At 46.6% G+C, this 12,759-nt stretch overlaps 1 protein-coding gene across 5 annotated transcripts; it reads left to right on the forward strand.

The window, feature by feature from the left end:
* Nucleotides 1-3,265: 3,265 nt before the first annotated feature.
* ZNF436 (zinc finger protein 436) lies at nucleotides 3,266-12,376 on the forward strand. 5 transcript variants are annotated; one of them, XM_032391444.1, is made up of 4 exons: nucleotides 3,267-3,850; nucleotides 5,150-5,242; nucleotides 6,037-6,163; nucleotides 8,625-12,376. In XM_032391444.1, the coding sequence occupies exons 2-4, from the start codon at nucleotides 5,210-5,212 to the stop codon at nucleotides 9,875-9,877; spliced, it is 1,413 nt and encodes a 470-aa protein (XP_032247335.1). In that variant the 5' UTR covers nucleotides 3,267-3,850; nucleotides 5,150-5,209; the 3' UTR covers nucleotides 9,878-12,376. The 5 variants fall into 5 exon arrangements, with proteins under 5 accessions (XP_032247348.1, XP_032247335.1, XP_032247338.1 ...); XM_032391447.1 differs by lacking the exon at nucleotides 3,267-3,850 and adding an exon at nucleotides 4,350-4,734; XM_032391448.1 differs by lacking the exon at nucleotides 3,267-3,850 and adding an exon at nucleotides 4,754-4,822.
* Nucleotides 12,377-12,759: the final 383 nt, after the last annotated feature.

Consider the following 12,759-nt stretch of genomic DNA (forward strand, 5'->3'; position numbering starts at 1 on the left):
TTTATTTTATTTTATTTTTATTTTTATTTTTTTAATTTTTTTTTTTAAGATTTTATTTATTTGCGAGAGAGAGAATGAGAGACAGAGAGCATGAGAGGGAGGAGGGTCAGAGGGAGAAGCAGACTCCCTGCTGAGCAGGGAGCCCAATGTGGGACTGGATCCCGGAACTCCAGGATCATGACCTGAGCCGAAGGCAGTCGCTTAACCAACTGAGCCACCCAGGCGCCCTATACTCTTTTTTCTTTTAAAGATTTTATTTATTTATTTATTTGAGAGAGAGAGCACAAGCAGGTGGAGGGACAGAGGGAGAGGGAGAAGCAGACTCCCCACGGAGCAGGGAGCCCAATGTGGGGCTCGATCCCAGGACCCTGAGATCATGACCTGAGCCGAAGGCAGACGCTTAACCGACTAAGCCACCCAGGCGCCCCATATTATCATACTCTTTTCACAAACTGAGGATACCAAAGTTCAGAGAGTAATTTGCTTCTAGGAGACAGAATGTGGACTTGAACCCAGGCCCGCGTTCATGCCCTAAGCCACCGTGAAATAGGGCTTCATCTCGCAGGGCATCTGTGATGTGTTTTATTCCCTCATAACAATGATGGTGCCCGCGTGCCCAGGCCTCCTCTGTGCCCATGTTTTGCCGCCATTCTCCCATTTAATCCTCACAGCAGCCCGCGGTCATTGTGAGGGGCCGTGTCCTGTCTCCCCGCACAGTGTCTGGTACAGAACTGAGACACAGCAAGCATGTTCAGTGAATATGGGCCTATCCGACGCCTTTAAGTAGGCGAACTCATACTGAATAAGTTTGTTGTACGTTTTTAATGCAATTGTTTACATTTTTTGGAAAATGTTGATCCTCTCAGGAGAAAACCAGCTGAAATTCAGGAGCTGGTAAAGAACTTCTTTCCCAATCCTCTCCACTCCCCCTCCTCCTGCAGAGTCAATCTGCTCTTCTCACCCCAGCCCAGCCCCCAGGCGGCCCCCCATCTGCACCTCATCACCAGCTCTGCTGATCCACGGCCAAAGGCTGAGGCAGGCAGGCAAGGGGACATGAGAGACTGTCCCTGCTCGGCTTCCTCCCCCTGCCACTCCACCCCCACACTCTTCCCTCTAGCCCTGCACAATCCTGGCCATCCTGGAACAAGCTCTGTCCTTTCACGCCTCCCTGACTTCGCACATGCTGTTCTGGAAGACTGGAATGCTTTCCCTCCCCTCGTTCTCCACCTCCAAGACTCCTACAGTCTTTGCTAAGCCAGCTCAGACTTCACCTCCTCTGGGAAGCCTCCTCCCCTACCCTCTGCTGTCAGTCCGCCCCCTCCTCTGCACAGACTTGCTCATCATATACTACAGCACTTGGACTGCAACGACCCAGAGTCGGTGTGTCCCCCATGTCCCCAACTCCCTGTGCTGGGATGACGCTTCATCTCGGCTCGTTGCAGGGGTCAAGAGGAACCCGGGGCGCTTCGATTTTTTTGATGCTCCTAGTATATTTGAAAACGAAGAGATGGCAAAACAAGTTCACAAATAAATACTGAGGCATATTTTTCCATGTTTAATACATTAATGGCTTCTAATACAAAAAAATTACGCCATAACTGTGCTGCTCACAAGATGATTATAGGATTTATTAAAATACAATAATGTATAGCGCTCCACGGGCATAGTGGTCTTTGTTAATAAGAAACAAGCCTAAGGACACAGAAAGGGGATCTTTGATCAAATTGGTCAGTGGATCTGACACAATGTATAACCCCATTCGGAGATAATGTCAAAAGCCTAACTTGGAGACCCTGGCCCAGTGGTTCTGCTGGCCCCTTTCCACGATGAGGGGCTCCGCTGCCCCGTGTACCCAGTAGGTGCTCAGTGTTTGCTGAATGATGGGAACACGTGCAGCTTTCCAAGTTAATTATTGAAAATTCACATACAATAAGTATTCCTGAGAAACAATGAAGTCCTGAACAATGGGGCAGGAAGCCACCTCCTTCTCCAGTGACCCCCAACCCTCAGAGTCCCGCTGAAGGCTGCAGCAGGAAGCCCCTCACCCACCGTCTTTCCTCCCCTACTTCCCCAAGGGCACCAAAGGCAGTCGGGCTTTCCCGTTGCTGTCAGCCTCTCTTCTCCTCCACCCTCTTGAGGGTCCCAGGTGAAGAGAGAAAAGCACATACCCACAGAAGGAGGCCAGCAGCCTGCCCCCAGGCAGGCCTGAGGAATAAAAGAAACACTGGGAGGATAAAGAAGGACTTAAAGCACTGAAGCAAGGGGGAGAAAGGCTTAAGGAAGTTTACAAAGCAATCTGTCAGAGGAGGGATGAAAAGGGAGCCCCGCTGGGCTGAGAGGCTCAGGCGCTCAACTCACCTTAGACCCAATTAGAAATGCGCAATTACTCCACCAAAGTCTGAACTGACCCCCCTCCTCCTTGTCCCAGAAGTTTCCCTGAGCGTGAGGCCTCAACTTGCTGGGTTCTGGCAGCCTCAAATACCTCTGCTCTACTGGGCTCAATCTACCAATTTGCTTGAATCCACCCACTGGCCCAACTTCCAAGTCCCTCTGGATTTCCAGCAGAAACACTATGTGAGGTGAAGGTCACCAGCAGATTCTCACAGCTCTTGGGCCACTCTGACTTCCCAGATTTTATGAGCCAGGGTAAATATCCACAGGCCTTTCTGGAAGTCTCCCCTGCCACCAAAGGCAGGATTAATAATAATACCAGCTGTCATGTGAGTGTTCATTCTGTGTGGAGTGCTTTATGTCACCTCACTTAGTGCTCACCACCACCTGAGGTATGATTGCCCTGTTTTACGGGAAGGGAAATGGGCCTGGAGAGATTGAATGACTATCTAAAGGACAGACAGCCTGGATTCCAACTCAGGTCTGTCTGACCTTGATACCCCACATTCTTCTCACTATGGACACTGTCTCTCGGGGACCCTCTACAATTCCTCCCCCCCCTTTTTTTGTGGTACCCAAATAAATTTCAGATGGGGTAGGATGGTACAAGTCTGAGCTATCTAAAGAATTCCTAGCCTCACAGCTGGGGATGAGAAGAGGAGTGGGAGTGGGGGAGTCCGCCTCATGGCTGGGTAGGGTCCTAGTTCTTTTTAGACACTTGAGTAATTTAACCATAAATAACTGGGTACTGGGAACAGGACACTCACTAATAAAAGCATAGCCTGGAGTCATGTTGGGGGTGAAGGGGGCGGAATTCAAGTCACTCAGTGGGTGGATGTATCTGCAAAACAAAAGAAAAGCCCCTTTCCCAGCCCAGGCAGAGAAGTCTCCTGTAAAGTTAGAGACAACAGGCTTCTGGGCACGTAGCCAAGGTTCTGGGGATATTTATAACTTGAAGAGGGTGGGAGTCCCTAATAAGCTGCTATATTCTTTTTCCATCACTTCCCTCTCCAAGGCTACAGCGAGCTCAGAGCTCTTCCCCACGCAGAATGCCTGCTTACCCTAATGCTCGGCTGCCATTGTCTAGTTTTCTCATCCTGGCTGGGGAAAGGGAAGGCTTCAAGTCCTTCCGTTCGGAAGAACTCCAGCTGAATGCAGCTTAGCTGCTGCTGGTGTTTCTTGGCTAGCTGCTGTGGTCTCAGAGATCTGCCTATGAGTCTGTGGTTTCCCTGAGCTGCCTGAGAGTCTGGGAGTCTTTGGGATCTGCCTACGGATCTTTGGGCAAGTCTACGGATTTGAAATCTACCTACGGGGCTGAGATATCCGGGATCTGCCAGTGATCTCCAGAATCTCCCCAAACACCCGAAGTCTCAGAGAACTCTGCCTGCGGATTTGGAATCTGTTTGAGGCCTCTCAGATCTTGGAGCCGGCGATCTAGTGGATTTTTGCGGGTCAAGAGGTAAGTCTGTTCTTTTCCCAGCTGGGTTTTTCGGCTTCCCACCTTCAGCCGGTCAGGGACTGCTAGCAGCCTGATGGTCTCCCCGGCTTAGGCCCCCAGAGCCCCGAGAGCCCATCCGTACAGGAAACCGTCAGAAATCCTTTTAGGAGACAAGCTCTCAGGGATGATAAGGACGACTCTTCTCAGCCTTGAAGCTTGACTCGCTCCTCCTTAGGCGCCCTGTCCCCCACCCTCCCTTCTGTATTCCCTCAGGGTTTTCGGTTCCCCTCCACTGGGCGCAACTCAACCCGCCCCTCAAGGGGCGCCCTCTTTAGAAGGACAAGGTTAGATTCCCCTATAGGGTTAATAGCGATGGGGCCGGGACGCCCCCTGGCCAAGCCGCGGACTGCACTAGCCAGCGCACGGGCGGCGCGGGGCTTTCTGGGAGTTGTAGTCTGAGTGGCCGGGTGAGGGTGCCGCAGGCACTGCTGGGAGACGTAGTGCGTGGGCGGAGCTCAAAGTTACAGCGCGGCCGCTGAGTCTCCCCTGGGGAGTGGGCGGCAGCCGCTTTCCTCTCAGGCCCCGGCTGTCAAATGAGGGCTAATCCCAGAAGAACCCAACACAGGCCAGCGCCTAAATTAGGCCCGACGTGGAAGTTAAGGCCCGACTCAAGATAAGCTTCTAAGGTCGTGAGGAGATGCAGGGCAACCTCTCTGGCTTAATCGGGCTGTGGTCTCCAAGAGAAGAAAGCGGAAGATACTACGCCCTGGCTAGGAGGCCGTGCTTCTTTCTTCACCCTTTTGTTCTTTTCCCTCCTTGGTTTTTGGCCTCTGACTGGCCTTTGTACGCCAGAATGGAACTCCAACTCCCGGCAGGCCACCGGGGCAGGCGCAGGCGTGATAGAGGTGCTCAGCCACGCTACAAGAGGCGGGCCTAGTGTTCGGCACCTAGTTGGCAGAGCGTTTTGCGAGCTTTGCTCGCTGGTTGGTTAAGGTAGCTGCCGGAAAGGGTCCAGCCTCGAGATGGGAGAGCGGAGGCGTTCTGTGGGCTGGGCTGAGAGCCTCCTCCCCGAGACAGCATCGCCTTGACCCCCGGCCCCGGAGGGCCCGAGCCAGGGGGCTGTCTTAGTAAATTCCTGCAGTGCCTCCACCCTACGGTGGCGGAGACACAGAGGGCGGGTCGCGCTCGAGGGTCAGGGAGGAGAGTGACCCGGCCCGGGTCCAGGGCCCTCCCCACCCGCCTGGCGGCCAGAACTCCAGCCCTGGGGAGTGGGCAGGGCCTGTTTTCTGTGCCTCACGCCCTGCTTTTCGCCTCCTTTAGCGCTGTCTGCTAGCTGCTTTTCCTGCTCTATCTTCTGGGAGGTGAATCCTTGAGTCCGTGATGGCAGCCACCCTACTCATGGCTGGGTCCCAGGTAAGCCGGGGGTGGCTTCTCGGACCCTGCCTCTGCCTATCCACCTTGTCCCGGCGTTTCTTTGCTCTGCAAATCCCTGTTGGAAATTCCCTGGGATTAGTAATTAGCTGGCTTCGGTGTCCTGCCTCCAGGAACCTCAGTACCAGGCCATTAATAGCCACAAGCATTTATTGAACACCAGCTGTATGCCTTTAAATACTGGGGAGACAAAAGATGGATGAAACGGGCCCTCCCCGCCTGCTCACAATCTGTAGGGAGACGGACGCATCCGGTTAACCGTGATCCAACGTGATAACAGCTTTATTTGTCGTGGGAACAAAGTGCCGTGGTGTGGGAACCAAGAAGTGGGAGTGATTAATTCTCGAGAGTCCGAGGGAGGAGTGGAGCAGAGCAGGGGGATAGGGGCCACTGAAGAACAGTTGGTACTGGAACAGGGCCTTAAAGAATTGTAAGATTTCACTAGTCTGAGAAAGAGATTCCATGAAAAGAGGAACATTGTGAGTAAAGGTATGGAGTGATGTAGGTGTTGTATGTGTTCTGAGAAGACATACAGAGGATAAAGTTCTGGAGTGGGCAGGGGTCTCTGGCCATGGAACCAGAGCAGTCAGCTGGTAAATGGCTCCCTTCTCTACCACATCTCTTTTTTTGCCTGCTTATTGCTTCTCTCGACTCTCCAGATCAGAGTTAATTCCTTTTGCCTTCTCAACAATTCTAGCCATGTCTCTAATTTCAAGAAGAAAAACTGGTACTAACCTCCGGATACCAAGTAATGAGGAAGCATTGTGTGATTTCAGGCACCTGTGACATTTGAAGATATGGCCATGTACCTCACTCGGGAAGAATGGAGACCTCTGGACCCTACACAAAGGGACCTTTACAGGGATGTTATGCAGGAGAATTACGGAAACGTTGTCTCATTAGGTAAGTAAGGATTCTCTCTCTTTCTTTACCCCCACATTTTCAAGACTCTCAAAAATGGCTTAACTCTTTCAACGCAACCTAGTTGTTGGATTTTTAAAAGCATTTAATTGGCTTTTGGCTTGAGTTGAGTCCTCAGGCAAATCTTTGAGCGTAGGAACATCAAGGTCATATTGTCTAAAAAGAAAAACTGTTTCTGCCCATTTTAGAAACATTCAGATTTCTTGTGCCCTGAGTCATCTATCGTTCTCCAGCCTGTTTGTACAGATCACTGACCAAACAGGTCTGACATAATGGTGCGTGCCAGGATGTAAATGCCCCTGTAAATGGTGGTTTTACTGGAAGATGAGGGGGGTTCTGACCCAGGTTCATGGGAGGGCAAAAAGCCGCATTTTTGTGTTTGTTTTGGCTTCAGAGCCCTGGCTTTGCCTGAGGTCCTTTATTTATCTGGAGCAGGTACTTGTCTAGAGGTGTTTCAGAGTCGATCGTAGGTTTTGAGTGTGTCAAATGTTGTTCAGGAGAATCATGAACTAAATGAGGTCACAGATGCTATTAAGAAGGGAAGCTAATTTTTTTGATGGTCTGCAAACCTGTCTTCTCTTAGCTATCCTTTGGTCTGGGTATAACTATAATAAACAGTATATTCTTGAGCTGAACGGTCTTTTGACTCACTTCATCCTCTGGTAAGACTTGACAGAAGTTAGCAACTGTGTATGGTTCACTAGGTCATCTGCCACTCATTAGGACTAATTCTTTTTTGGAAATCTTTATTTCTGTAGCCTTTTCCAGAACAAAAGGCAACTATGAGGGGTTTCCTTTTAAACTTGGGCTCTTCCTGATGTTCCAAGATTCTTGGATCTTTCCTTTAGAAAAGTAACTAGAAATGAAGTTATTTACCTAGATGTATTGCAGTCTCTAATCCCAATATTCCACTCAATCCAGCAAAAGCAGGAAGTGAGAATCTTAAAGAAATGTAAATTTATATGGCTATGGTCCAGCCCAAGGAGCGCTTGTTAGAAGGATGGAAGCATGGAAGAACACACACAGACACACACACACACACACACACACACACACACACACAAGTTCCTTTCCCAAATAAATTTGGGACTGGGTTAATAATATTTACGAGGTTTCTTTACCTCAGACTCTTCAGAACCTTTAATGTGTTAAATGTCATGTGAATTCTAAGAAGAAGATGTTGGATGCACCATTTACCAAATGAATTTATTCATGGACCCTTTTCTCCCAGCATACCTAGTAACCTTTTTGTTGAAGAGTATGCTGAGAATACAACTTGGAAAATACAGTATCTGGTAGAAAGTTTCTTGTAGAAAGTGGTTGTATATTTTCATTTTCATTTGAAGACTGTATTTAGTTAATGTCAGGTATGTTCTGAGCCTGGCATTGTTTTTGCATCCTCCAACCTTCCCTCCTCTATTCATATTGAAAGGCCACTGGAAAGTAACAAGTAATGTTTGGCAGTCACCTTTCCTGTCAACTAAGACGTGATATAGCTAGACAAAAATTTGTTTTTTTCATAATAACCCAGTAGATTCTTAGTAACTATTATATAATGGTAATAATGAAGACTTGAAAAGTTAAGAACATAACATGCAACACAATCACACATAAAATATCTAGGCCCTTGGCTTTTAGAGATTCTAAAATAGAGTCTCTTATACTTTCTGTTTCTGGCTCTTTTCTTTCAAAACACCAGGAATATATACAATTTTCATAAAGAACTATTAACTGTAGTGGTACAGAGCACGAACTATTATCAGACAGACCTGGATTTAAATCTCGGCTCCACCATTTTCTACTCTATGAGCCTGCACAAGTCACTTCTCTGGGTCTTTTTTTTTTTTTTTTTTTAAGATTTTATTTATGGGGCGCCTGGGTGGTTCAGTCGTTAAGCATCTGCCTTTGGCTCAGGTCATGATCCCAGGGTCCTGGGATCAAGCCCCGCATCGGGCTCCCTGCTCCGCGGGAAGCCTGCTTCTCCCTCTCCCACTCCCCCTGCTTGTGTTCCCTCTCTCGCTGTGTCTCTCTCTGTCAAATAAATAAATAAAATCTTAAAAAATAAAAATAAAGATTTTATTTATTTATTTGTCAGAGAGAGTGCGTGATCAAGCAGGGGAAGCAGCAGGCAGAGGGAGAAGCAGGCTTCCCGCTGAGCAAGGAGCCTGATGTGGGACTTGATCCCAGGACCCTGGGATCATGATCTGAGCTGAAGGCAGACATTTAACTGACTGACCCACCCAGGTGTCCCACTTCTCTGGGTCTTGGATTTAAATCATTTAAATCATTCATAGAATGATTCATAGAAATCATCATAATGCCCAACTTTCGGGGTGGTTGAGGTAATTCGGGTAAAGAACTTAGCACAATGCTTGGTACACAGTAGATAAATTTTTTTTGTGTATTTGCCAGTATTATTATTATTATTTACCCTTTATTACAGATTTTGAGATTAGGAGTGAGAACGAGGTGAATCCAAAGCAAGAGATTAGTGAAGATGTAGAATTTGGGACTGCCTCTGAAAGACCTGTTGAGAATACTGAGGAAAATCCTGAAAATGAAGAGGCCTTTGAAAGCAGGGATAGACCAGAAAGACAGTGGGGAGATTTAACAGCAGAAGAATGGGTAAGCTATCCTCTTCAACAAGTCACTGATCTGCTTGTTCACAAGGAAGTCCACACAGGCATCCGATACCATATATGCTCTCATTGTGGAAAGGCCTTCAGTCAGATCTCAGACCTTAATCGACATCAGAAAACCCACACTGGAGACAGACCCTATAAGTGTTATGAATGTGGAAAGGGCTTCAGTCGAAGCTCACACCTTATTCAGCATCAAAGAACACACACTGGGGAAAGGCCCTATGACTGTAATGAGTGCGGGAAAAGTTTTGGAAGAAGCTCTCACCTCATTCAGCACCAGACAATCCACACTGGAGAAAAGCCCCACAAATGTAATGAGTGTGGGAAAAGTTTCTGCCGGCTGTCTCACCTAATCCAGCACCAAAGGACACACAGTGGAGAAAAGCCCTATGAGTGTGAGGAGTGTGGGAAAAGCTTCAGCCGGAGCTCTCACCTAGCTCAGCACCAGAGGACCCACACAGGTGAGAAGCCTTATGAGTGTAATGAATGTGGACGAGGCTTCAGTGAGAGATCTGATCTCATCAAACACTATCGAGTCCATACGGGGGAGAGGCCCTACAAGTGTGATGAGTGTGGGAAGAATTTCAGTCAGAATTCTGACCTAGTGCGCCATCGCAGAGCCCACACAGGAGAAAAGCCGTACCACTGTAATGAATGTGGGGAGAATTTCAGCCGCATCTCGCATTTGGTTCAGCACCAGAGAACCCACACCGGGGAAAAGCCATACGAATGTAATGCTTGTGGGAAAAGCTTCAGCCGGAGCTCTCATCTCATCACACACCAGAAAATTCACACTGGAGAGAAGCCCTATGAGTGCAACGAGTGTTGGCGAAGCTTTGGTGAAAGGTCAGATCTAATTAAACACCAGAGAACCCACACAGGAGAGAAGCCCTATGAGTGTGTACAGTGTGGAAAAGGTTTCACTCAGAGCTCCAACCTCATCACACATCAAAGAGTTCATACGGGAGAGAAGCCTTATGAATGTACCGAATGTGAGAAGAGTTTCAGCCGGAGCTCAGCTCTTATTAAACATAAGAGAGTTCACACTGACTAAGTCCTGTAATTACAAGAAATGATTCATTTAAAGGTACAATTTTATTTGATATCAAAGAGCTCTCTCAAGACTGAGCTTCTTTTACCATACTGAATTTCTTTGTGGGCCATGGTTTAAAACATCAAAGAAGATAAGCCATTTGCAGTTCTGACCCACAACTCTGGGAATGTTATCCCCTCCTTGAAAGTAGTGATTTTTATTCATTTGATATTAATGAAGTACTTCATCAAAATCAGCCCCACAAATAACTGGGAATCTGAAGACCAGGGGATAAATGCTGGTAAATACTCAGGCCTGGAAATGGAGTAAATCTTTAAAACTTATTTCTCTCATCCTTGCCCAAAGAACTATGCTAGGGGAAATGTTGGACTGTAATAGGGTGGTCACAGCTGCTTCGGAAAAAGACAACCAGAGACTGCCTGAATTGCCACACCTATTCACTCTCCATAGTAGTTGGGCACACACATCTTCCCCTTCAAAAGGCTTTTTCCTTGAGTTGCTCATGCATTTATATCTTTCCATCTTTCTGAGAGCAGGATTCTGCACAATGAAGGCAATGATCAAAACTTTTTTTCCTCATTGTTTCTAATTTAACTTTATTAAAGCTTGCATCTTTGCAAAAGCTAACTGAAGATACAGATTGAAGGGAAAAATGAGACACAGGTTTGGGGACCAAGGACTTATCAGTGGTAGTGACTTTAGCAAGAGATGCCCACTATTGTTACTGCCATTAATCAAAATGTATTCATTTTCTTTGGGGATCATTGTAGGGAAAATATCTTCAAGGAAAGCTAGGACCATACTGATGGTGGAGTGTACGAAGCAAGTGGGATTGACCACTTCAGGGAAGGAAACACAGAATTCCTCTGCAAGAAACACCACCGGTCCTTTCTGTGTTCTTCCCCCTCTACCCTTTAAGATCAATTCTCTGTATACTGCTAAATGTAGAATTTGATAAGGGCCACATCCCAGTGTTTATCTTGGCTTGCATAAGGGCGTGTGTAATGTACAGTAAAACGTGTATTCCTGTAATTTTTCAGTAGCAGAAACTGAATTCACACAGAATTAGCATGTTCTTGGGTGATGTTGATCATGTGACAGAACTACAGACAACTCCAATGTGAGAAATGTCCTTTTGTTTTCATTTTTTCTAAGGAAAAAATTTAAACCCTAGTGCTCTAGTGTGCACTCTCCTGTAAGATCTGTCTTTTTACAGAACTAAGCACTTGTTTATGTGTATCAGTCAATTATGGGAGATAATGACTGGACAGAGAGGGTGATTGTCCTGTTCTCAGACTGAATTATCTTCTCTTTGGGCTAGTCACAAGGAATTAATAAACCTAGATAGGAATGTATTTCCATCCTCTCAGTCTACAGATACATGTGGTTAAAATGAGAGTTGACCCAATTTAAGCCTGTTAGTGTCAGTTCTCCTTATCCCAGCCCACCATAGGAATTAAGAAATACCCCAGATGTTGATGCTTACCCAGGCATTTGGGGGTGGCAGTGTGAGGGGACTAGAGTAAGGAATATATATTTTTGAGCGTGCCCCCAAGTTCTTTCTACTGTGCTTTGTTGTGAGTGTTGTAACATTTGAAAAATATTTCTGCCATAGCTCTTTGGGACTTGGTGTGTTAAAGGAGCCAGTGGTTTCTCGGGTAATCTACTAAAATGAGTCATTAGGACCCACAGCTGTGTGGGACTGCATCCTTTGCAGGGACACAGCCTTGAAAGTAACAAAATGAAACACCACTCAGTCAAGGAGGTCTCTTTATTATGTTGCCACTCCTTTTGAAACACAAACTTGGGCAGGGAGCATGTTTGGTGTTCTATACAAAATCTAGCCGACTGTGGGTATTCATATTTTAATTGTTGAATGACTTAACATGTTCTTGATGACTAAACTCGAATATGTCTTTTCCTGTATCAGTGTTGCTAATGGTTTTAATGAATATCAGAGTTCTCCTGTTGTTTCTGTGGGCCACAATGGGCATCAGCTTTGGAGTGGCCACAGAAGACAGCATCCTCACGACCCAAGTGTGTATCACTCCTTTTTTCTTCCCTACCCTCCTGCCCACCCCAACCTGTTCGTGCTGCTGCCTTTGGCTTCTTAGAGGTGAGTGGCTCAAGAAGAGGCTTCTAAGTGCCCCAGCCATCTCTCCACACGCATACACTCCAGCTGGGAAGTTAAAAGGGCAAGGGCCAGACCAGCTGTTGCCTCTCTTTTTCCTAATTGCTGCCCATCTGCTATGTTGAGCTTTGTGTAGAACCTACGCATCAGACTCTCCTTGCTAACGCTTTTTGCATGTCTTCTGCTCCCAAGTCTCTGGCTGCTTCTGCAAATACCCTGAACACTTTGTGCCTGTTTTCTATGGTTGTGGAGAGTGAGTGAACAATAAGTGTGTAGAGCAGTTTTTTGTATGGTATTGGTCACAGTTATGCTAGTGTCTATCTACATCTGTATTCTAACAATATTCTATAATTAAAAGTATAATTTTTAAAAATCAAAACACTGAGAATTATTTTAGTAATCCAGCACCCATTCTTAAAATGGCATTTCATCAGATTCATTAAAATGGGGCACGATTGTCTTTACATTAATGCATTTGTACAGATGTTCTTGTGGAAATTTGGGAGTACATTGTTTTCACACATAGGTGAGCCCTCTGGATATTGCCATATTTGGGGAAGATGCAAAAATCTGGATAGTTTCCTATGAAGATTGGGCTGGTGGCAAAACATCATGGAAATATTTGGTTATGAGTGCCTCATTAGCTTTGGAGAAGGAAAAAACAAACACATCCAAAAGCAGAAATGAGAGGAGGCCTTGTTGCTTTAAGGAGATATTTTTGGGTATCTGTTGAGAACGCTAAAACAATTTC

The sequence above is a fragment of the Phoca vitulina genome, unplaced genomic scaffold (genome assembly GCF_004348235.1).
Source record: "Phoca vitulina isolate PV1807 unplaced genomic scaffold, GSC_HSeal_1.0 scaffold2, whole genome shotgun sequence".
Classification (NCBI taxonomy): Eukaryota; Metazoa; Chordata; class Mammalia; order Carnivora; family Phocidae; genus Phoca; species Phoca vitulina.

Bases quoted from the DNA above. Each gene is read 5' to 3' on its own strand.
- ZNF436 (XM_032391444.1), top strand. From the start codon at position 5,210: ATGGCAGCCACCCTACTCATGGCTGGGTCCCAG. The intron at 5,243-6,036 runs GTAAGCCGGGGG...GTGTGATTTCAG, and splicing joins TACTCATGGCTGGGTCCCAG to GCACCTGTGACATTTGAAGA. The intron at 6,164-8,624 runs GTAAGTAAGGAT...CCTTTATTACAG, and splicing joins CGGAAACGTTGTCTCATTAG to ATTTTGAGATTAGGAGTGAG.